Source organism: Pelecanus crispus, chromosome 4 (genome assembly GCF_030463565.1).
Source record: "Pelecanus crispus isolate bPelCri1 chromosome 4, bPelCri1.pri, whole genome shotgun sequence".
Lineage (NCBI taxonomy): Eukaryota > Metazoa > Chordata > Aves > Pelecaniformes > Pelecanidae > Pelecanus > Pelecanus crispus.
Genome location: NC_134646.1, coordinates 43,072,121 through 43,095,001, shown reverse-complemented (window position 1 = coordinate 43,095,001; position 22,881 = coordinate 43,072,121). Strand labels below are relative to the sequence as shown.

Sequence of the window (22,881 nt, the reverse complement as noted above, 5' to 3'; positions counted from 1 at the left end):
AAACAAGATTTATTCAGAGTGGAAGAATGCCCCTTTTGCCATTTAGGACTTCTGTAATGGAAATAGAAATGCATGTATCCATTAAGAAGGCCTTTGCAAAGAGATTGATGGCATTGGCATACATTTTTTAAGCACTAAGCAGATAGCCAATGCATATGTGCAGATCAGTTGCACTGCATATGCAGTGAGTCTGGTGCATCCCAGATGCTTGCAGCTTATTGACTTAAGACTTGAATTGTACAGTCTTCTGGGACAGCTGAACGTGAAATGGCCTGGTCAGAGTTACTGCTCTTGCTCTGATATGGTCTGAAGTTCCTTTTTTACTCCCAGAGTTTTGGGGTAGGTAAAGAACAGAATTCTAAAATATTGAAATATATTGAAAAAATTGAAAACCCTTGTCTTTTATAGTTGAGCAGTTTGTTCCAGTGTATCACGTGGAGGCAGACACAAGTCATTCTGTTAAATAAAATAAAAGTGAATAAAAAATTCTTATCAAACATTATAAATGCTCATCAACATTATTCTGAATGATGAAAAGTTCCTTTTGCAGTGGAAGCCAAAGAGTAACTATGAAAACAAAGTGCATGTGCCTGCTGTGATCTTTGTAGTACAACAAACAGAAAATACTGAGTGTAAGCTTTTCAGGGAACTATCATATAAATGAATAGTCTAAGACAAAAGAGAATCCAAAGAGTTTAACACCTTTATTTTTCGTAATAGTGCTTATTGCCGATGTCTTATTTTTTGCTATCAGTCTCTCAGTGTTAAACTGCATTTTTTTTTTAAACTTTCAATATGCTTAATCCGTGAAATATCAGATCATAAGGAAATGGATGTTTTCCTAAAGACTCTATTTCCTTGGTTCTTCCAGTGCTGTAAGGGAAAATGGTTAGACATGGACTCAAAATTATGCGTATCTATGTTTTCTTCGTAGCAATTGCATAAATGTCAAATCAATTAATTTAGATTAAAATGCTCAGCATCTTACCTTTCTGTAAAAAAGTTTTACATATTATTATTTTTCCAGAAAAGAATACATATTATTTTGCTCCAGAACAAAATTCACTCAGTAACAGTATGATAATTGTAAAAGGTATTTTGATACAGAAGTATGTGCAGAGTGACAAATATTTCATTTTACAGAACACTTTTCAAGACCAAAGTGATTAAATAGGACACCTGTATTACATGTTGTAGAAGAAAATGTAAAAAAAAAAAGTGTGGTTCATTATCTCTTGACACTTCAAAATGTGAGGGACTAAAGAAAGAAACAGCTTAGAAGGGGAAGAAAGGTAAAAAACGAAAATGTGAATAGCAAGGAGATGATGATTCTTTTAATTATGCCTTTGGCTCAGGAGTTTTGTGCCCACCAGGCAGGTGCTTGGCTGTGTGTAGAAAGAGAAGAGGAAAGGAACTCCCTGAGTTTTTTATGTCTAGATTCAACAATATATTTACGTTCCTAACTTCTGCCTATTTTTTTGTGTGGTAAATGAGAAACAAATAAAATCTAGGTACCTAATGTACCTAGTTGACCACCTTTCAGAGAGGTTTTGGAGAGTTTCTGTGAATTGCTCCCCTGTGGGCTGTTACCACTGCCTATATCCTCAGGAAATTTCTTCTGATTATCATCACTGTTGAATGAATGAATAATCAGAGGAACGGTTGCCTACATCTTCTTCACAGGTGATCGATGTCAACGTCTTTTGAAAATGTCATGGTTTCTGTTTCCCTGTTTAATAATTCCTACTAAGATACCTATCTAACTCTCTGACATATTTGGGCTTAAAGCAGTGACTAGACATTCAGTATTTATTTATTTTATTTTGGTAAACTATTTACTTATGTCTGATATTTTATACAGCAATGTCATGGTGGTAGGGGGAGCATTTGAGTTTAATGGACCAGGCATTGTACAGTGCTATTATTTGGACACAGCTCCCTCATGCTGATTTGTATTGAAAGAAACAGTATTACTAAGTAATGCTGGGCACAAGTATGAATTGGGAGAGGAGTGGCTGGAGAGCAGCCCTGCAGGAAGGGATCTGGGGGTGCTGGTCGACAGCAGGCTCAGTGTGAGTCAGCAGCGTGCCCTGGCAGCCACGAGGGCAAACCACATCCTGGGGTGCATCAAACACAGCATCACCAGCCGTCAAAACAGGTGATCATCCTGCTGTATTCAGCACTGGTGCAGCCTCACCTTGAGTACCATGCGTAGTTCTGGGCCCCACAGTTCAAGAAGGATGTGAAGGTCCTTGAATGCATCCAGAGGAGGGCAACAAAGCTGGTGAAAGGGCTGGAAGGCATGTCCTGTGAGGAGTGGCTAAGGGCTTTGGGCTTGCCTAGTTTGGAGAAAAGGAGGCTGAGGGGCAACCTCATTGCTCTCTACAGCTTCCTCAGGAGGGGCCATGGAGAGGGAGGGGCTGATCTCTCCTCCCTGGTATCCAGTGATAGGGCATGTGGGAATGGTTCAAAGCTGCGTCAGGGGAGGTTGAGACTGGGCATTAGGAAGCATTTCTTTACTGAGAAGGCGGTCAAACACTGGAACAGGCTTCCTAGTGAGGTGGTCGATGCCCCAAGCCTGTCAGTGTTTAAGGGGCATTTGGACAATGCCCTTAACATGCTTTAGCTTTTGGTCAGCCCTGAATTGGTCAAGCAGTTGGACCAGATGATCATTGTCGGTTCCTTCCAAAAGAAATAGTCTTTTCTATTCTGTTCTAAGCCAGTAGGCATTATTTTAATCTGATTGCTAAGTTATGATTCTGTTTATGAATCAGTCCACTTACTTTCTTGTTTAATAGATTTTCCCAAAATATGGTATAACGTGTCTTGAGGCACCAACAGCAAAATTCCCAAATTTACTTCCTAGTATCTGGAAGATAATAAAAACAAATTCTGTTCTGTGGTTTTTAATTTTTTTTTTTATTCTTCTCAGCCTGTACAGGAAAACCAGTTTCTTGCAACGTTTAAAGCTTTAATGAGTTTTTCTGTTTTATTTTTATGTTCTGAGGCTTAAACAATGATGTTATGATACCATTTTAAATTGCAAATAAATGCCTTTGTGTTTGGTGGGCTGTCTGTTCTGATTGTAACTTCTCTATTCAACTTGGAAATGGTAGGGTTCAATGTAATTTTTTGAAAAAGAAATCTTTACACAGCTAAAGTTACTGGCTGATTTCAGAAATCACTAGTTGAAGTTGTACTGAAGTTTTTTTACATAGAAGGTTAAAGTAGATTACTATAATGGCAACTGCTGGCCATGCTGCATCATGTCCTGCAACAAACTTATTTAGTCTTCTTAGATTCCTGTTTTTCACTTACTCATGTATGATTATCAGTAGACAACACTTCCAGCTGTCTTTGACTTTTTAACAGGTCTTTAGTCAACTGTGGCAAAAGCTTAAAAGTGGCTATAACCTTTTTTTCATACACTGCAGTCCAATAATCACTGCAGAAGTAGTGGTGATGCTTTGAATGTGTCTGCTCTCTGCTGCTGCTGTCAGGGCTGAGCCAACAGAATGAATGCTGTGCTCTTCAACTGGTTCTGCACAAAGTCAGATACCATTACTTTAATAAGATTTAAACTTAAAGTATCAATAAATATCAACTAATTAAGTTTTCCATTGAAGAGGACCAGGAACGCTCATAGCCTGTTCTGTCACGTGTGCTGAGGTGCTGGTCTGTGGCACTGCGGCAAAGGAGCATGTATAGGGCCTGCTGTTCTCTGTCCCTGTCTGTGATTAAGATAAAATCCTTAATCCATTTTGGATTTGTATTCTAGGGGCTACAGTAGGTACTGTTAACAAAAACCCACCGCAACACCCAAACCTGCAGGTGTCCTAACATTACAGAAAACAACCAAGCTTATAAGTTAAGTTTACACAGATGTTAAATCAAAAAAGCTCCACTGTGGTCACATTTTAGTTGTCAAATATTACTTAAAGCAATTTTCTGCTGATCTAATACTGTAGTTCGGTAATGACTGTATTTTAAATAAAATTACTCTTTACACTTAATGACCTTTTCAAAGTGCTTACTGCATCCAGTCTTACTTAAAACAATAAAACTATGAATTAGTCTTCCAGGATTGACTTGAAATTATAACAAAAGTACTCTGTGTTGTGTACAGTATGCTATAGGATTATGTTATATTTATTCTTCCTCATGGTTGCTAACTATTACTAATCCATGAGCAGCCAGAGAATTTTTTTTTATTGCTAAAACAGGAATTCAGTATAAAATGAGACTAAACCAGCATTTTTCAATAGAAGTAGCTTGCACATTAAGAAATAATAGCCATATTGGCTTTTCAAGTAGAAACATGTTGACAATGTCCATTTGTAATACATACAGAGAGCAACAACTGAATAAAATGCCAAGTACAAATTAAAACTGTCAAACCAGGAGGAAGGGGGGGCTTTGTGCAATAGAGTAATGAAGTTTTTCATATTCATTGAAGGGAAAACTGGCTTTACTGAAATCAGTGACAAAACTGCCACTAAATGGAACCAGGATTTCTGTTTGTTTAATGAAATAAGAGCTATGGAGAAACTCTTGAACTTGGACCTGCTGCTCTGCAAGTAAATTTTCTTGGTGGTGGTACCTGCTATTGAATGCAGTAATTTCTCTGCACACATTTGCTGTGCCTCAGTTTCACCTTGCTAAACAGCAGTGTGCTGTAGTTTTCAAGTCATTGGGGTGCAATATCAGCATCTTGAAACTGAGGCAATGAGCCATGCGACGTCATTCTGAGCTCAGCGCAGTGGTAGCAAAACCACATGGTTTTTTGACTGCAGTTGGTTCACATGTGACTGTCAGTGCTGTATCTTTAAAAACTACCTGAGTGGCCTAGTGATGCAGCTGGTCCAATAGAATATAATCATTTCTCAGGACTCTCTAGTGCCATGTTGATCTTAATGGTGATCATTGTTGAAGGAAGACCTGAGAGTATAATTTTTACTACTTTCGTGTGACCACTGAAATTCAGATATCACTGATATATTTCTGCATGTTTCTCTGTAGTTAATGATGTGTTTTCAGAAATGCAAAATACTTTTAAGAGCACGGCCCACAAAGGGCAGAAGAGAAACATGCATGAAATTGAAGTTCAATAAAATATAGCTCTGTCTTAAAAATAACTAGAAAATTATGTTTAAAATCTTTTGACAGAGAACAGAAGAGTCTGTGGAAAATTGACATAATTTCACACTATAAATATTTCTTACTGCTCTTAGTAGGATATCATCAAAACCATTATCGGTAGACATTTGATTGTTTCTTAAAATAATTAAATATTGGTTTTGTTTTTTAGTTTTAAAGCCTCAGCTACTGATGCATTATTTTCAGACTCTTTCTGACCAAGTACTGATGTCACTGACAGTTTAAACATTTTCATGAATTTTGCAAACGATACAGAACAGTGATGCCATTATTAGGTGTAATAGTTGTTTTGAACTCTCAGATGCAGTGGTGAAGAGGTTCACAGTTGATGACATTTGACAGTTCTTTTCAGCTGTAGGCAATGGTGCTGATAATCAGCACATCAAGTTAAGTTCAAATACCTTTCATGCTTTATGATTAACAAGCAAAATTATAACTGAATAGATTACTGCCTGGCATCTCTAATTGTCCATACTCTTTTTGTCTTGAAAGGTCCTTAATCACCATATGGAAAATCAGTGTACATTTTTATTGTACAGATTTTGTCTACAATGCAATATATTTTATTGTATAGATGCGTTTTTTTTCCAAAAATAATGACATATTTCTTTAAGCAAAAAGGTTTTATTTTTTATTTTCTTTCAATGGACTGTAAATTATGAAATATCATTTTTCATTGCAAAAAATGTCAACAAAATTTTTTAAACAATGACCAAGATGTCTGTTGAGCAGTGTTAGCATTCCCTTGCTCTTCAGAGGACCAAGTAGTTGGTCTAGACAGCACCAAAGTGGGAATGAAATTCTGGCTGTACTGAAATCAGCAAGAATTTTACCGCTGATTTCAATATGATGAGAATTTCTCGAAATGTCAGAAAATATGCCAGGACCCTCAACATACTCTATTATCATAAGAAGTTTGCTTAAAGGTATAGTGCAATTTTAGCTTTGTTTTGTTCTGCATACAAATGGTGCTGATTTGTGCCTGTTGTAAGCAGCTCCTTTCAAAAACTTGTGTACTTGCAAAATAGCCATGCAGGTAGACTGCAGTCCCATGCAGATAGAGTGCAGCTTGAAAAGAAGCATTTCCTAAAATATGTCATGATACCAGGACTGATCCCTCATGGTGCTTGGTTTGGATCTGGAGTTGTTCAATGTCACAGAGCACTTCGGTTTACTCTGTGTATTAAAGATTCTCTGTGACACACCGATCTTATGTGAGGATTGAAAATATATGAAGATGATTTGATGCTTTTCTTTGGAGCTGAGTCCCTCTAAGAATGACCATTTCTTACCTGTGATTTGCACCAGATGAGTTGGTGGCTATACAGGTAACGATCTCTCGGGGCTGAGAGAAACAGTCAGAAAGTTGGGTGTCTCGGTGATGACTTGGACATATTTTGGGGACTTAACAGCTGGTTAATGTTAAACTTGCATTGTATTTTGTATTGAGTGTATTTGTACTCTTTTGTTTCTAGTTTTATATCTAAAAGCATGACCTGAAATTTTATTTTTAATTTTGTGGATTTTTTAATTACATGTGCCTTGGGTTGAGGCTACCAAGAGAGAAACGAGATTAATTTTATGGATTCATATCTGGCTTTAGAAATCCCTTGTGCACAAGTGGTTGGGGACCAGGCAAATGCTTGCTCTGTCGTTACGTGCTTCACTACACATCCAGTTTTTCCCACTCTTGGAGACTGAGTGCTGGGCTAGATGGGCCTTTGGTCTGACATGCTGCTGTCACTCTTACGTTCTTCCATAACCCACACAGATCATGTCTTGTCAAGGGCTAAGTTTTGAGAAGTTGGTTCCAGTATTTATGGGCCATATCCATTTTTCAAAACCAAAATGACTGCGGACACTGCCTGTTTACCTGGCTCACGTAAACAGGAGTCTCATAAAGAGTGATACAGCATTTTATCACTATCCTGTTGTGTTGGCTACAGAGCGATTTCCTGGTAGGATTTGCAGCTTATGCTTCAGAAATTTACCCTTATGGGATAAGAAATAGACGGTGAATAGATTTCAGGAGAATCTTGGTCAAGCAGATTTTCTCTCCTTGTCCTTTCATAAAAATAAAGTCTATATTTCCTTGAAACATGAAATCTGCAGATAGTCAGAAATGACCAGGTTCTGCATTGCCCATTTAAATCATGTGAAGTCAAGGCATCTCTGAGCCATGGATCAAGCAGGGGGAGAAGGCATACCATGAAAATACCGCTCTTTCCACAGCATCTATTAATAGCTGCTCTTGGAGACAAGACATGAGGCTTGATAGAGTTTGGTCTGACCATAAACAGCCATTCTTATGCACAGCTCTGCAGACACTGAATTGTCATTCTTAATGATGGGATGTTACTGATTTCCTGCATTTGCTGTAGTCAAAATTTTCTTCTTCCTGTCTAGTAAGCTTGTTCTCCCTGTGAAGGAGGTTAGTGGATTATATTCACTTGCAGTTTTACAGTACTTTCCTTAGTTTTTCTTTCTTCTGCAGATTTTCTGATTGAAGCCTGATTTTCCTCTCTCACAGGCTCAAATTGTAATACATAATCTAGTTCTTGTTCAGCTACTACACTGTTCCCAAACAACGTGGCATGGTCTCCATTTCTAGGCCGCAGACTTGGGGTGAAGGAATATGGGAGGGCACATAAGGGTGTGTTTACACTGTCAAATAATGTAGCTCATTGGTTTGCTCCTTGGCTCTTGTCCTTGGTTATCCACAGTAGTAGTTCACTGCCAGACTCTCTGCTGAGGTAAAGTAGCTGTTCCCCTTTCAGGTGTACCTCTGGGAATAATTTTCTCCATGGACTTCTTCCTGGAGGCTCTATGAACGAAAAAGCAACAGATTTATAGTCCTTTAACTTGCAAATGGTATCCTATCAGGCACTGTACCCTCCAACATTTTCACACACCCACAAGCCTCACCAGTGCATGCTTCTCATATCCTTCTTACTTATTTATGAAACAGCACTTTGAACAAGTTTCCCCTTCCTTTCCAAGAACAATAATTGTAATTCAGTAGGGTCACTGTTGGTAATGCAAGATTTTTGGATTTAAAAGAAGTATAGGAATAACCACATTAGAAATTACCAAGGCTAAATAAATTCTTATCTCTATGAATATTCATACACATGTCATAAAAATTCTCTGATTTACATCAGACATTCATGAACAATCTATTTAGTGTTCAGTGCATAGACTAGCAAAACATAATTGCACTTTGCTAACATATTTCATATATGCACATGTAAACATTTCAGATATTTGTACCCTGATTACACCTTTTTAAAATCATTACTTCATTTCTCCTTCAACTTTTGATCAGAGAATTTGTGTGGAGACACAGCTGCAGAATACATTTACTTAACTAGAATTCTGATTTCAGTGAGGTGCTGGTACAGTGTAGTGGGCTTTGCATCTCAGGGCATGTGATTCGTGTGCCAGCGGGAGTGTGTCCTGCTGTTAAAAATACTGATATAATGTGTTGACTGCCATAGTTTTCTTCAGTAGTAGAGAAAGAGCTTGTCTACCTCTGATGGCCTCACTTTAGGAAAGACATAATTAGCTAAATTGGAGTGATTCCACCCTTTCAGTCCTTGCTGAGAGGTTGACAGGCAACTGTGCTCTTTAATGTGCCCTTCTAAGTGATTAAGAGCAATGTCAGTGATTAAGCATTCAAGAAGGACACACAAGCAAATGGTTTGGGTAAGTACAAAGTGGTTTAAAGCATCAGATCACAATCTAAATACGAAAAGAAGAAAACTGCAATGCCAGTCTTAAATCTGTCAGATTTTAGTGGGATGCAGAGTGATGTAAAATTCCTTTATGCCAGACACTTGCAGAACAGAGTTTAGCTAATTTCTGTTAGTTGGTGATTGTTCAGCCCAATGTTGAATTCTGATATCCTTCCCTGCAGGAGGTGCAAACCAGTAACCAGTCCTAACCAAGACATAATGGTAATTTTCTCTCACAATAGAAAGAAAGGTCCATCAGTCCCTTCCAGGTTCTGTGCACAGAATTACCTGGTGTGTTAGACCTTTGAAGCCTCTTATCCACACAGCAGAACATTTCTGATTTCAGAAAATGTCTAATTTCCAATTTGAAATATTGAAATAATACATATATATTTTTAAGTTTTCTTTATAAAGGGCATTGTTTAGTGATCTTTTTTATCCTTGTCTACTAGGATTCAAGGGTTTTTATGTCAAATGCAAAAAAGTCTTTGTGGGACTCTGTCACTCTTGTCCTTGAAAGGAAGAAAATATTCTGACTTTGTACCAGAGCTGTGTAGTGCTTTCAGGATTCCTTGAAACTGAATTTGGAAAACTACCTCACCTTTGGGGTAGGGTTGGCTGGAAAGCTTTCACCACTAAGAAAATTGCTGTTCTGTCCCTAATTTGCTGCTTTCCATATCTTCTATTATGTGAAATACTGGATTCAACTGAATATATAAAAATATTTGGGAATGAAAAGATCTTGGAATATAGCACGCTACAGTGGAGCATCTCCTTGCTCTCTAACTTTTTTTGCTATCTAGTTTCGTAAGTATGCAGTTTACAGATTAATAACATCATTTTCATCCTCAGAAATTAATAGTTCAGAATAACAGAGCATGATGAGAAGTGATAACTAATGCTAAAGGTTAGCAGCAGTTAGCAAAGGAAGCCATATGTACTGACTCCAGAAAATAAGTTAACAAATTCCACAATAGGTCTGTGATACTTCTGACAGATTAAAGAATTACTATTATCTTATTTAATTGCAATGTTTTAGTAAGTTTACATATTTTAAGTTGAAAATAGTATCTTAGCACATAAATTCTGTATGTTGTGCTTACTACTATTTTTCCTGCATTCAGAAGTGGTCATTATATTTAAATGTGAAGTCTTTAAAACTGTGAGGACACAAAAAGATCAGATTTATTTTGTGAAAGTGTAATTTAGTTGAAATCATTTTAAATTTTATGAAACATTAATCATGAGCAGAATGTCTGTATGGAACATTAATTTGAGGCAGTAAGAATAAGCAGCTGCAGTTTCCTGATATGGTATCTGCAGCATTTATATTAATTATCTCGTAACATAGACTAACTGAAGTAGAAAATTCATTATGTTTAGCTAAATAGCAAGGAAATCAGAATGCATTTATTTGTTAATTTCAAGGTATCTTCCTAAAATCATTGGCCCTAAAGGTAACAGATGGCTAATAAACTTCATGAGCTTATAAAAATAGAAAGATACATATGAAGTTTTTCAATTTACAGCCTTTTTTTTAAAAAAAAAGTTCTGATTATACATATGGGACTGTAAAAAGATGGCTGAAATGACTGTCCCATCCTTTAGTTACAAGTTTGAAGGGCTTTTTGTCCTTCTGCCAAATGTATTGTTTTTTGCAATCACATTTCTTTTTGCCATATGTTAGTCTTCCCGTTTGGGACAGAGATGATACAGAGCTAGAAATGCTGCCGTATATTGCAGGAATTGTAAGGCCATTTGTATACAATTTTAGTTCTGGTGTTCTTAGGCATTTAGATTTAGCCAAATGGGGCCTAGCCCTTAGTCTGGAGCCAGGAATTTTCAGTCCGAGCAATCAGTTCTTCAGGGCTAAATTTGTAAACCTATGCAGAATGGCAGCCTTGCAGAGTACTGATGCTGAGTAGGTATGCTTTATATAATGTTCCAGTTTAGTTTAATAGATACTGTCTTTAAAGGCAGCACTGAATTCTAATGGCAGTATTGGGGTTACCGCATTTTCACACAGGGCCCTCTGGAAAAGAAATACAGTTAAATGCACGTACTGGATGTGCAGTTAATCAGTGCGTCTCAGATGCATAAGATTTACTGCACAGCCATACAGTAGTACATGAGTGGTAGGTAACGCATTGACAGGGCGTTGGACTGCATAAGCATCAGCTGTGGACTGCTCTAAATAATCCCTCCCACAGCTGAGTCGGAATTGCTGCTGTAACCAGGTTTCTGGATGTCTAGCAATCCTGGACAGACGGGTGCAATCCTCAAGTTACAGTATGATACAGCACTCTTGTACTTTTCAGGAAAACAGTATAGAGTTACAAGATAGTAGTATATTGTTCCTTTTAAAGAGGGGTAGTGTTTCATATAGTGAGGAACCTTCATGTGAGCGGCGCAATGATCACAAGACATGAATGACTGGACACTGCCCTGAGCAACCTGATGTAATTAGACGTGCTTTTAGCAGAGGGTAAGACTGAATGACTTCTGGACTTCCAACATAAATTATTCTGTGATTTCGTGATCATACGCAGTGATTACAACACACAGAAAAAGTTGGGATGATCAAAAGTCTTTCTTTAGCGCACACAGTGATTGTTAAATCACCCATCTCACACGGAGTAATTCCTGGTTTGCTGTAGGAGGTGGTTGATGTGTACCCTGTTCTTCAAATTGTCCGTGTGCTCTCTGTATATTTACTTCTTGGTTATTTTATTATATACATGAATTTATGAATATAGTTCTGCCCAGTTGCATGAGATTGTATGTGCTGGGGATGATCTGCAGTTCTGGTTGTAGGGGGTATGTATCTTGAAACACGATAGAGTTGTGGGGCAAGCACAACCACATGGTGCAATAGTGGAGTATCACATTGTGTCTTGGAAGTGTGCCTTCTGGCGGGGCAAGGCACTTCATATCTCACTCTGAAACAAAGCCTTAATCTTTCTCCCACAACTTAATCCCACTGGCCATATCACCAGTAAATCAGTTTTCAGGTTAACTGGCCATTAGTGGATTCGGGAATGGAAATGTCATAGTACGTTATGTTATATAAAGACTTTAGGAATCTTCTGGCTGCAGGGCACGAAAGAAGACATTAATGGGTGAGTTCTGCATTTAAATGCCTGTTAAACTGTGTGCTAATAATTTCTTTAGGTTTATATAGCTTCCTTCACAATTGTCAGGCCTTCTGCTCTTAGAACTGAATATTGAACTGAGGCCTGCTGCTGAAAAAGTAGGTGAAAGTATCTCTTCCCAAACTAACTAGAGACACAGGTTCTATCTACAGCCTTGTGGTCCCATGTATTATTGTGAATGATGCTACATAGTGTGGGGTGTGTTTATTGCTTCTTTTTTTTTTTCTAAATCACTTTTTGACCCTTCACTTAACAAAACCTACTCCTTAATACAACAGTATTTCAGTGTGCTTATTATGTCAATATGGTAATGATTTACACTTGTTAAATTACAGATAATTTATATATATGTCTCTGTTTATATAAGAAGTATACACTGCTGAAAGAACTTATTTTCTGTTATGTCAGAAAGCTAAGACTGGTTTAAATATGTTAGGGACTTCAATCCGTTGTGCTAGTCCCAAAATACTTTCTGCATGTCTTTATAGCTTTCAGTAGCACTATTTTTACTTCTTCATCAATTAGCTTGAGTTGAAAGGCACTGAAAGAACACATACTGATTAGCATTTTCAAATATTCTACTTCCAATCAGTAAATTATATTCAAATGCCAACACAAATTGTAACATTTACTGTATGTGAAAACAAATTGAACAGTTGGTTCCACCTAACATTTAAATAATATTTATTATAAAGATATTTCTGGATTGGGTACCTACAAGTTTTCAGATCCCTTCTTTTTTTGCATAGCCGTATATGTTGGTTTTAAAAGACAGTTTTTATTACTTCAAATGACAGGAGACTCCAGTAACCTTTGAGCTAGTGACTTCATTTTACTTCATACTAATTCTCTTAATGGCTACTAGAATTGATTGTAATAGCAGGAATGCCTTGTGTTGGCATTAGACAAAACCAGAAGTACTTCTTGGCAGGTTCCTGAGTGGATTCATGTGATTTAATATGCATTTTTTGATTACTGTCTAACCTTCTATAACCTTTACTGTCTGTCTTTCGCCATTAAAGATTCATCTCCCAGTCTATCAGGTGATATAATAGTCTGAATAGATCTGAATTACCTCTTCTTGACCTATTTTAAATCAGTACAGACCAATGCATACAATAATTTCAGCAGCATGTATCTTTAGAAGCTGATCACTAGAACGAAGTCCCTAAACATATTCTAGAATGCATCAACCCATTAATTAATGTAATCTTTCATCATATAGCATAACCCTGAGCAAGCATGTTTCAATGCCAAATAGCATTCTATTGAACAGTGTTAGGCTGATCCTCTCTGTTACAGAATACAAGGTTTATTTGCATAAATCCGAGTGAATTAAGGTGGAGTGCTAAGGCAGGTACTGTACTGAGACAGGATACAGATCAGAAACAAAGCCAAATGTAGACATTTTCCATAAATATACCCAAATTTTTTTGTGACAAAAGATTTTACTTAAGCATAACTCAGGGTTATGTTGTGCAGCCCAGTCCTTTGAAAAAAAGTTGTAACTGTGATAATGTTTTAATATTGTTCTCCACTTATGACTTTCTGAAAGATGCTTATTAGACTGAAGTCTTTTACACCTGTTTTGTATTCATCTGAATGTTCCTGGGAAGTTGAACAGAACTTATTCATAAGTTTCTGTGTGAGTGGAAATTAAATTGTTTATTTTACTATTTTAAAGGTTATTTTGCTGCTACTTTCCTTTTTACATGTCAAAACAGCAACAAAAATCTGACGTGTGATAAGTGCTTTTAGAAAAAGCTTTTATATAGTTGAAGTTATTTCACATTCAAAATCATATCTTTTAACATGTGGAAGATGTTAGAAAGGATGTTATACTTTTTTAATAACCCACATGATAAGAATCTTCAGTTTGTCTGTGTATGTATGGCTGACTCAATACATGGAACATTAAATGGGATTCTTTCTATAGTCTGAGGCCCCCAGTTTACTCAGAATGTACAAATATTGCCTTAGCCATTTCAACCACAGAAATATAACTTCATTATGAAACAAAATGCAAGGGAAAATTCCATAGTAATAAAATATTATATTAAGTAGTAATATGGAATCTGTGTACTGATTTGATATAGAAATGCTCAAAGAGCTGATAACAAAGCTAATATGTAAGCACCACCTTTTTTTGTTCTTTGAATGACCTAAGTTCTGTAATTTTCCAGCAATTTTAATCATGCATGTTCATGAGCACTGATACATGTGGCAAAAATCAATGCACTTCTTAGCATTACTTCTATATATGCAGCATTCTCTATTTGCTGGACTGAATGTGTGAGCAATTAGTCTGTACTCATATTTTGTGTGGGCAGAAGTATCTCTTGTTACCAAAAAATCGCCTGTCCATAGTGACTCAGGTACAATGAAGTCATTGCTGGCTATCCTCTAAGTATGTATCTTTTCATAACGGAATTTACTAACTAAAAACCTATGAAAAAATGGAGGCAGGTTTCTCTAACTTTTGATCAACTCTGCTTGCTTTATGCTTCTTAAGTAAAACTAACATATTTATCACATGTATTCCTTTGATGATGAATTGGCTGTTAAGTAATCAGAACTTTGTATATTTTGTTTTATTGTCATCTTTCTTTTGTGCTATGGAAGTTGGATGCTTCCTACTTTTTAAAGTTTAAGCAGTTTTAATTTCCAAATAATTTTCAAATCATTTCAGACATGAATTGTATTACCTGCTGTCTGGTTCACCAAAATTGTAAGATGTTTTATAGAGTAAATAATCTTACCCTAGGCTGATGCACAATGTAACACCATTGTGTTGCCATCAGTCTACTACTGTACAAGCCTGGTGCCAAGGTACTGGTGAAAGAAGGAAGAGGCTGGGGTGGCAGGCTGCAGCAGGATCCTAGCCCGAATAGCACATCCCAGAGTTTCTCTGGAGATGTCTCTGCTACTCCAGAGATAAGGTAGTGAACCAGAAGTAGTGCCAGTGACAGCTACTTTGCTGAAACAGTAATCTGTGTGCGTACCTGAGACAGGGACAGGAATGAGAACAGAAAGCTGCTACATCCTGTCCCACACCTACTTCTTAGAGTGGCTGCATGTTATCCAGACATTGGCCCCTTCCTTTTCCAGGGCAGCAAGCACAGGAAATTGAGAGGACAAGCAGAAAGCACAGGATTATTTTAGGAAGAGAGAGAAAAGGAAAGAAGAGTTTATCCAAAAATCTCAAAACAGTGAATCCTTCTCATTTAACCTTGCTTAACATTAAAGCTGACAGGCCCATCGCCACCTCCCAAAAGATCTTGTGCAACTTCCCAGACTTACCTTCCCCCAATTTTTTTTCTTTTATCACCAAAAATATTTTCTTCCTGAAAAGAGATTTTTTAAAAATTGGACTTTTTGCAAGATGATAAGACTGGAGACAGCTCTGTTCAGCAGATTGATAGAGAAACATAGATAATTTTAGGCCGTATTTATTCTTCAATAGTCTATTTGAAGTTTGCACTACATATATAAGTTCTTAAGGCAAAATTTCCCCCTAGACTGTACCTGAGTATGGTACTTGCCCTGTAAGCCAGAAATTCTGCTGTTTTCATAACTTGAGAATGACTGCTTGACGTCCTGCTTACACTTGTTGCAGGGTGGTGAGTAGTCTGAGCAGATTGATCCAAATAAAAAAAATGTTGAGGTTTGAATCAACACTGAAACAAGCAGTATTCATGATGTATTAGGTTATGGTAGCCCCTATTCTTATGAATAAGTTTGAACTATAGTTGTAAAGCGCAATTGTACAAAAAACTGTTAAAGAATAACATTGATCTTGAATTGTCCTGGAATTTGCTTTTAGTTATTCATGCATACCATACAGAAACACTTTAATGGAAATTTGTAAAATATGCCTTCTGCCATATAACATTAGAGGTATATTCAGTTTTGCAATTTGCTATGCATACATATGACAGCTGTAGAGCAGCTTCCAGATTATTTTCCTAATGTAAGAACAAGCAAAAAAGCTAATACACAATTTCTGGTTTTATGCGTTTATAACTTAACATGGAAGCAGGTTCATGCAAGGTGGACTGTTTCATGTACTGTGTTAATACTAATTAACGTTGCTTGGAATATCTTTCAAATATCAATCACGGTATATTTAGAAGTACAATATCTGAAGCAATAAATATAGCAATGTTTAGCCCCAAACCTGAAAATACTATTATTTTACAGCTTTTCTAATTGATATAAATAGATAATTTTAATGAAGATAATATTATGCAAATTTAAAGTTAAGAAGTTCACTTTCTAGATGCCACATGAATTGCTACTTATATAAAATATGTTGTAAGCACCATTGTGTGTGAATAAAGAAGTGCATGTGGTTCTTCTTTTCTGTCAGGTTTTGGCACACATGTCTGTGTGGAGATAGGACCAAACAGGGGTTTTACTGCCTGATTTACCTTTGGGAACTGTCAAAAGATTCAGTCTTTTCCTTTGAGAAGATTTCTCTGTCAAGCCACTAGTCCTATGCTTCTCTGTGTTACCTGATGGGGTAATGAGTGCAGCTTCCTGCCACTGGCATGGCTTAAGTAGTCCAAGCACATTGTACCTAATAACTTAGGAAAAGGGACGTCTTGGCCCAAAGGTACTCAAATGCTAATCTCTAGCTATAGGAATAGCTGTATTACTTTAAGGATCTATTTGCCACTATTAATACCCTGTGTTCTTACACAGTTATGTAAATCTGTTTTCTGCTTTGTCATTTTCCAGTATGAAATATCATGTTCTAATAAGTTCTTTTATATATATATATATATATATATATATATATATATATATAATTCTCATGACAGGATAGTACTGGCTTTTTTCCCCAGTAATCACAATATAGAAAACTGAATTATTTTAATCAGATTGTTCTATGTTTCCGAAATGCTTCAAACAAGATAAAGTAACAGAATCTTCAGAGAGGACCATATGCAAGAGTAACGATGGAAGTGAATGAATACTGACATCAGATCATAAGGAATTAACCTTAAGTAGCCCCAACTAAAACCACTTAAGAGGAACCGTAAAATGAGAAATACATTCTTAATTTTTTTTTCTTCTTATTCTGCTATTTTAATGTTAGGATAGCAAGATCTTTAAAAGCATTCTGGAAAATAGCAAGTATACTGAAGTCTGAAACTTAAATTTCTCAATGGAAAATTCAAAAATAGAGAAGGGAAAAAGAAGGGGGGGAGTGGGAGGAACGAGAAAAAAAAAAAATCCAATGTATTTTACTTTCCAGCAATCAAAATTAAATTGCATGATTAGTTGTTATTTAACCAGCTCCAAACTTGAACAATTTTAAGAATCCTGTGGAAATGAAATGACTGATAGAAAGTTTTATGGCAACAGTTCTAATTTGCTGGCTGGTTGTACCATTTAAATTTTTTTATGAGACGCTAGTAAATGAACTACATGTTCTTTGATAAAAAACTGTGATACTCAAATATTGAAATATGAGATATTTTATAAACCTATGCTTTAAATCCTTGCTGAGAACACAGTTTGTCCATATAAATAAGTGCATGGATTAGTATAGTTATGCTGCATCTCTTGTGTATATTTCACATATAGAAGACGTCTACTTTTACTTGGCATGTTAGAAATGTCATGAACCAAAAATTCACTGTGCATTTAAATTAATAATACAGTAAATGTAATTACCTGCCATGAATGAGATCTGTACTCCAGCACTTGAGTAGCTGTGGGGTGTAAAATAAGCAAATGACAGTTTTAATCAGTTTGGTTTGTATTGCCTTGATTTTTAAAGGTGATCTATTCCCATGCTAAAGTTATCAAAATCATTAAAATTAAACACAAATTATTACAATTTTCTCATTCTTGGTTTTGAGATAAAAACCATAATTTAAATGGCCAAGCAAAGTTTGGGAAAAGGATTACAAGAAGTTGAAGGTGGAAGAATGCCCCTAATCTGAGATCTGATACAGGATGTGTCTGATGCCCAAAATGTGCCATACATACCTTCCATTTTGAAAGGAATGCAGTTCACAGGAGCACAGAAAATGTCATTTTATGTCATATTGTGCATGACAGTGGCTAGTACCAGATGCTGAAACAGCAAACTCTGTTTTATTCTTACACCTAACAGCCAAAGAGGCGCTATCTCCTTTTCTTAGTGCTTTGTTTTTACACCTTAATGAGCTTAGAAGATGATTAGCATCAATGTGTCTGTTTGGCTCCTTCTACAGAAAGGAGGAATTCATACATTCTCTCCATCATACAGCTGCCATGTACATCTTTCTGTTAATGTTATTCAAGCTAAGCTTTTACTTGTAGCTGGCACTTCCTCATGCTCTCCTTTTTATATATATATATGTATGTATGTATACATGCACGCACATATACATATGGATATATGTGTGTGTGTCTGTAAATGAGCTTATATGCTGGCTCTGAGCAGGTCAGCTCAGCATCAGAGGTTAATCAGAGTAGCACTGCATATAGACAAGTTAGAAGTAGATAAAAATAGCCAGGTCAGTGCACCACAGTAATGCGGCTATGTTATTTCTGGGACCTGCGGTGGTATTACACAGTATTGTGCAGGGTAGATAAATCACAATGGTTAAATGGCAGGTCAGGTACCCCTAATGATTGTGCTGTGCTCCATACCCTTTGATTCAATTCTAAAAGTCTTTTAAACCAAGGGAGGGTAGTTAGAGAAAGGAACAATATTGTTCTATTTCTCGTGTAATGGGAAGGGAATTAAAGAGGAGCAGGGTGTCCCAAGTTAATATCTGATTCTTTATGCTGACCTGTGAGCTGGTGCAAGGATTGGTAAAGGAAGGTGGTGGTGTAGCAAATGTAGAAATCCCACGAGTCTGATTTATGATGCGTACTCTTGGCTCAGGAGACTATTTTCATCTAGCTGTTGCAATATGACATTTTTAGGCGTACATGCCTATATATCATAAAAAATTTTCCCCAGTTGCATATCGAATTATCAGAAAAAAATTTGTTCCATTACAGAAGAGAAAAGCACAATATGAGTTTTTGTAAAAAATCACTTCATAATATATGCAAATGTATGTATAGATTGCACCTAAGTCTTTCATGGAGAGAATCAAAATCTCAAGAGAGACTTCAGCAAAGAATGCTTAACAAATGCTTAGATACCTGCTGTTGTACAGGCATCGATAGTTGTTGACATAATGACATGTTTCAGTCAGTCTAAAATACAAATAAGTGTTTCACAGTGTTGTTCAATTTAATAAAGTGTGCTGAAGGCTATGTCACCAAATATTATGGATTGCTACATAATAAAGGAAAAGTAAGCTGAACTGGAGATTTATTTTCAAGAGCATCACTGTGGAGCTCTGCTAACTTAGGTATGAGCTCTTCAGATTGTAGCTTAGTCAGTTACTGGTAGACCTGGAAAATGACCCTGATTTGGAAGTGCTAACTGTTGACAAGGGCACGGGAAGGTATTTTGTTATCTAGGGAAGCATACATCCAGTGCCTTTCCTGCTTTTGTCATCTTCCACATTCTATTATTTCTCTTGTCTTCTCCCAGCTTCTCTCAAACACATGAAATGGGAAAACTCTTGAAGCACTTTCTCTGTGTTGTGGTTTAACCCAGCAGGCAACTAAACACCACACAGCCGTTCGCTCACTCTCCCCCTCCCCAGTGTGTGTGTGGGGGGGGAGAGAATCATGAAAAAAAAAAAAAAAAAGAAAAAGAAAAACCTGTGGGTTGAGATAAAGTCAGTTTAATAGGACAGAAAAGGAAGGGAAAATAATAATGTACAATATAAGTGATGCACAATGCAATTGCTCACCACCCACTGACCAATACCCAGCCAGTTCTCAAGCAGTGATAGCAGTCTCCCAGCCAACTATATACTGAGTTTATATACTGAGCATGACATCATATGGTGTGGAATAGCCCTTTGGGCAGTTTGGATCAACTATCCTGCCTGTGCCCCCTCCCAGTTTCTTGTGCACCTGGCAGAGCATGGGAAGCTGACAAGTCCTTGACTAGCATAAGCAGTACTTAGCAACAACTAAAACATCAGCGTGTTATCAACATTCTTCTCCTACTAAATCCAAACCACAGCACTATGCCTGCTGCTAGGAAGAAAATTAACTCTATCCCAGCTGAAACCAGGACACTCTGTCCACCCTATTTCCTCTTTTGATGCTTCAGCATAGGAAAGCAAGTTGGGTGTTCCTGCATTATCTGCCTAAATCACATCTCCGACCTGTTCTGGTAGGACTTTTGTAACTATTGCCTTAATGAACGTAGAAATGAAACTCCAAAAGACTGTCATGGGTGTCTCTGCCATACAGCCTCATCTACAGTAAGATGTGAAAATGCCTGCGCTAGAACTGTTTATAGTAGTTTGCAAAGGATGTTTTTAATTTCTAGATATATATAATTTCATAATTGCTTTATACATCAGACATTTATTCCTGAAGATCTTAATTGGTTTTGAAGGCATACCTAAGTAATGAAACTGAACTTTAGGAATGAAAGCAAGCTGTGGAATATATAAGTTTCTATTATTTTATGTGTTTTACTTTTTTTAGCATAGTTTGAAAAGTTATGTTTAGCACCCAGGAGAAAAACATTAAATAGCTCTGCATTTTGTTTTCCAGTGTGCAGTGACCTGGAATTCAGGGAGGTTGCGAACAGATTGAGAGACTGGTTTAAGGCACTTCATGAAAGTGGAATTCAGAATAAGAAGACCAGGATTGTTCAAAGGCCTGAAAGAACCAGTAAGAGATTTCTACTTGTCTTATTTGAAGTTCTCTCTGATACTTTTTTGTACTTTTGTATTTCCGTTGCTAAGATTTGCCTTATTCTGATGTGCTTTAAGTAGGCATGTGTATGAAACCATAACTCTGTGCTTTTCTAGAGTTAATTTCTTATTCATGACTAAGTACTGATATAAGATATTCACTTTAAACTTTCAATGTTAATTGTCAGGACTCCTGCTTGTAAGAATGTATGGCAGCTACCATTCACAATGCTTTCATTTGTGAATGCTATCAAATTGTCTGTTTCATAGAACTTGATAATTAGCTGCTGTATAAGGACACAAAACAGAAGAAACAAGTAGGGATTTTGAGCAACTTTTCTATAGAGAAAAGTGAGCTGCTGAATGGCTAGTCCTAAGAAATAATGTACAAGAGCTGTAATTATGTGTGAACCATCATTGCTAGTTGATGCCACTGTAGGTACTGGTACAGAAAAACACATGGAAAAGAAGCTTGTAAGTAAAAAGGAATTTTCAAGGATATACTTCAAATTGGAAAAGACTCGGGAGTACTAAGGAAGTGGAAACAGTAGGGGGCATAATTAGTTTTTTACCCCCTCAAATATTTAAATAGGTTTTTTGTTGTGGAAAGTAGTAAAGTTTTAAAATGTAATTATCAAAGGGCTTCTTTAAAATAGCAATTGAAGTGTGCAATAATCGTTTTCAAGAGAGACATCCTGCTGTGAAGGAGAGTGAAATTAGATTTCATAAGCTGTAAAACTCTACCTTTCGTTAATATGAAGAGCAAACTATGAATTCCTCCAGAGTATGTTTCACAGAACTTGGCCACTGCGGCTGCTTACCTTAGTTCCTTCATTATTAACTTTTTAAGTATTTGGGATTTTTTTTTTTTTTTTTTTAGGTTTTGTTTGATTGCTATTTGTAGCATTACTTTTTCTTTTTTCAGGAAATCCTTTTATTTCATTAATTGGAAATGTCATTTCTTTGTGTGATTTTTCATGCTAAGGAAATACAAATAATTCTGTAAAACACAGTGAATTAAAGATGATTCTGGGTTATCTGGGAATACTTCTCTTAACATTAAGAAAAAATGTTTCTGAGTTAATGTGGTAATACAGTAATGTAACTTTTTATTGACATTGAAAAAGCCCTATTTAAAAACATATATTCCCAAATTACATTGTAGTTGATGCCCATAACTGGCATGTGATCTGCTTCTCATCCAGTAATGAAAACAACAGAAATACAAAGTTTGCAGCTCTTAAGTAAGCATCTATGGTATAGTAATAAATGAAATATATCTAAGAATATAGCTAGTGTTAGCACATTGCTCAGTTAAAGGTCAGCTGAAACATTGCGTAGGGTCCCGTTTCTTGCTGAATACTCACTTTGTTGAGGGTAATGCATTGAATAGGTAAGGTCAAAAATGCAGCACAGCTGTTTAGAAGTCTGATAATACAGTAAAAGTTCAAAAAGAATTTTGGGCAGTGATAAAAGAAGCAGCTGTACAGCTATTAAGTACTACGACATACATAAATAAAAAGTCAGTGTTTCAAGTAATTGGGTTTTATGTAATACAGGAATGTAAAGTTCATAATTAATACTTTGAATACATTGAAATGTAGTGCAAGCACAAAGTTCTTAAGAGTGTGAGATTTTTCACTTAGATGATTTACTTGGCCTTTTTTCCTTAAGCACACACATGGCATTGGTAAGACCTAGTATCTGTACTTGAGATAGGTATTTGTATCATGATGTGTACATGGATATATTATACTCACATTTATTTTATCACTTGTTTGCTTGCAAATTTTTACTTTATAATAGCAATTAAAGACACTATTTAGACGTAGGATTTAAGATTTTAATATGTGTGACTAAAAATGCAAGAGTCTTGCAGAGTTTTGGACCTTGACAATTTTTGGACCTAGAAATATGTGATCCCAACTGGTTGGTTTGTTTTCAAACTTTGATGGCCACTTACTATAACATTAGCAACACTTGTACGATTGAGTGGTGTCTACCTAATGATGATTTTACATCTAGTACATCCTAAATGTTCATGTTTTGGCACTTCATGAA

General features: G+C 36.4%; 1 protein-coding gene across 5 annotated transcripts in view; it reads left to right on the top strand.

Annotated features, from left to right (window-relative positions):
* SPOCK3 (SPARC (osteonectin), cwcv and kazal like domains proteoglycan 3) overlaps positions 1–22,881 on the top strand; it is a 252,657-nt gene that overhangs the window by 210,999 nt on the left and 18,777 nt on the right. For 4 of the 5 annotated variants that reach the window (XM_075709123.1, XM_075709127.1, XM_075709125.1 and 1 more), the window contains one exon: positions 20,678–20,797. The exons of the other annotated variant lie outside the window; for it this stretch is intronic. In XM_075709123.1, coding sequence (XP_075565238.1) covers positions 20,678–20,797 — 120 coding nt within the window. The remainder of the gene's footprint in view (positions 1–20,677; positions 20,798–22,881) is intronic. 5 annotated transcript variants of the gene reach the window in all.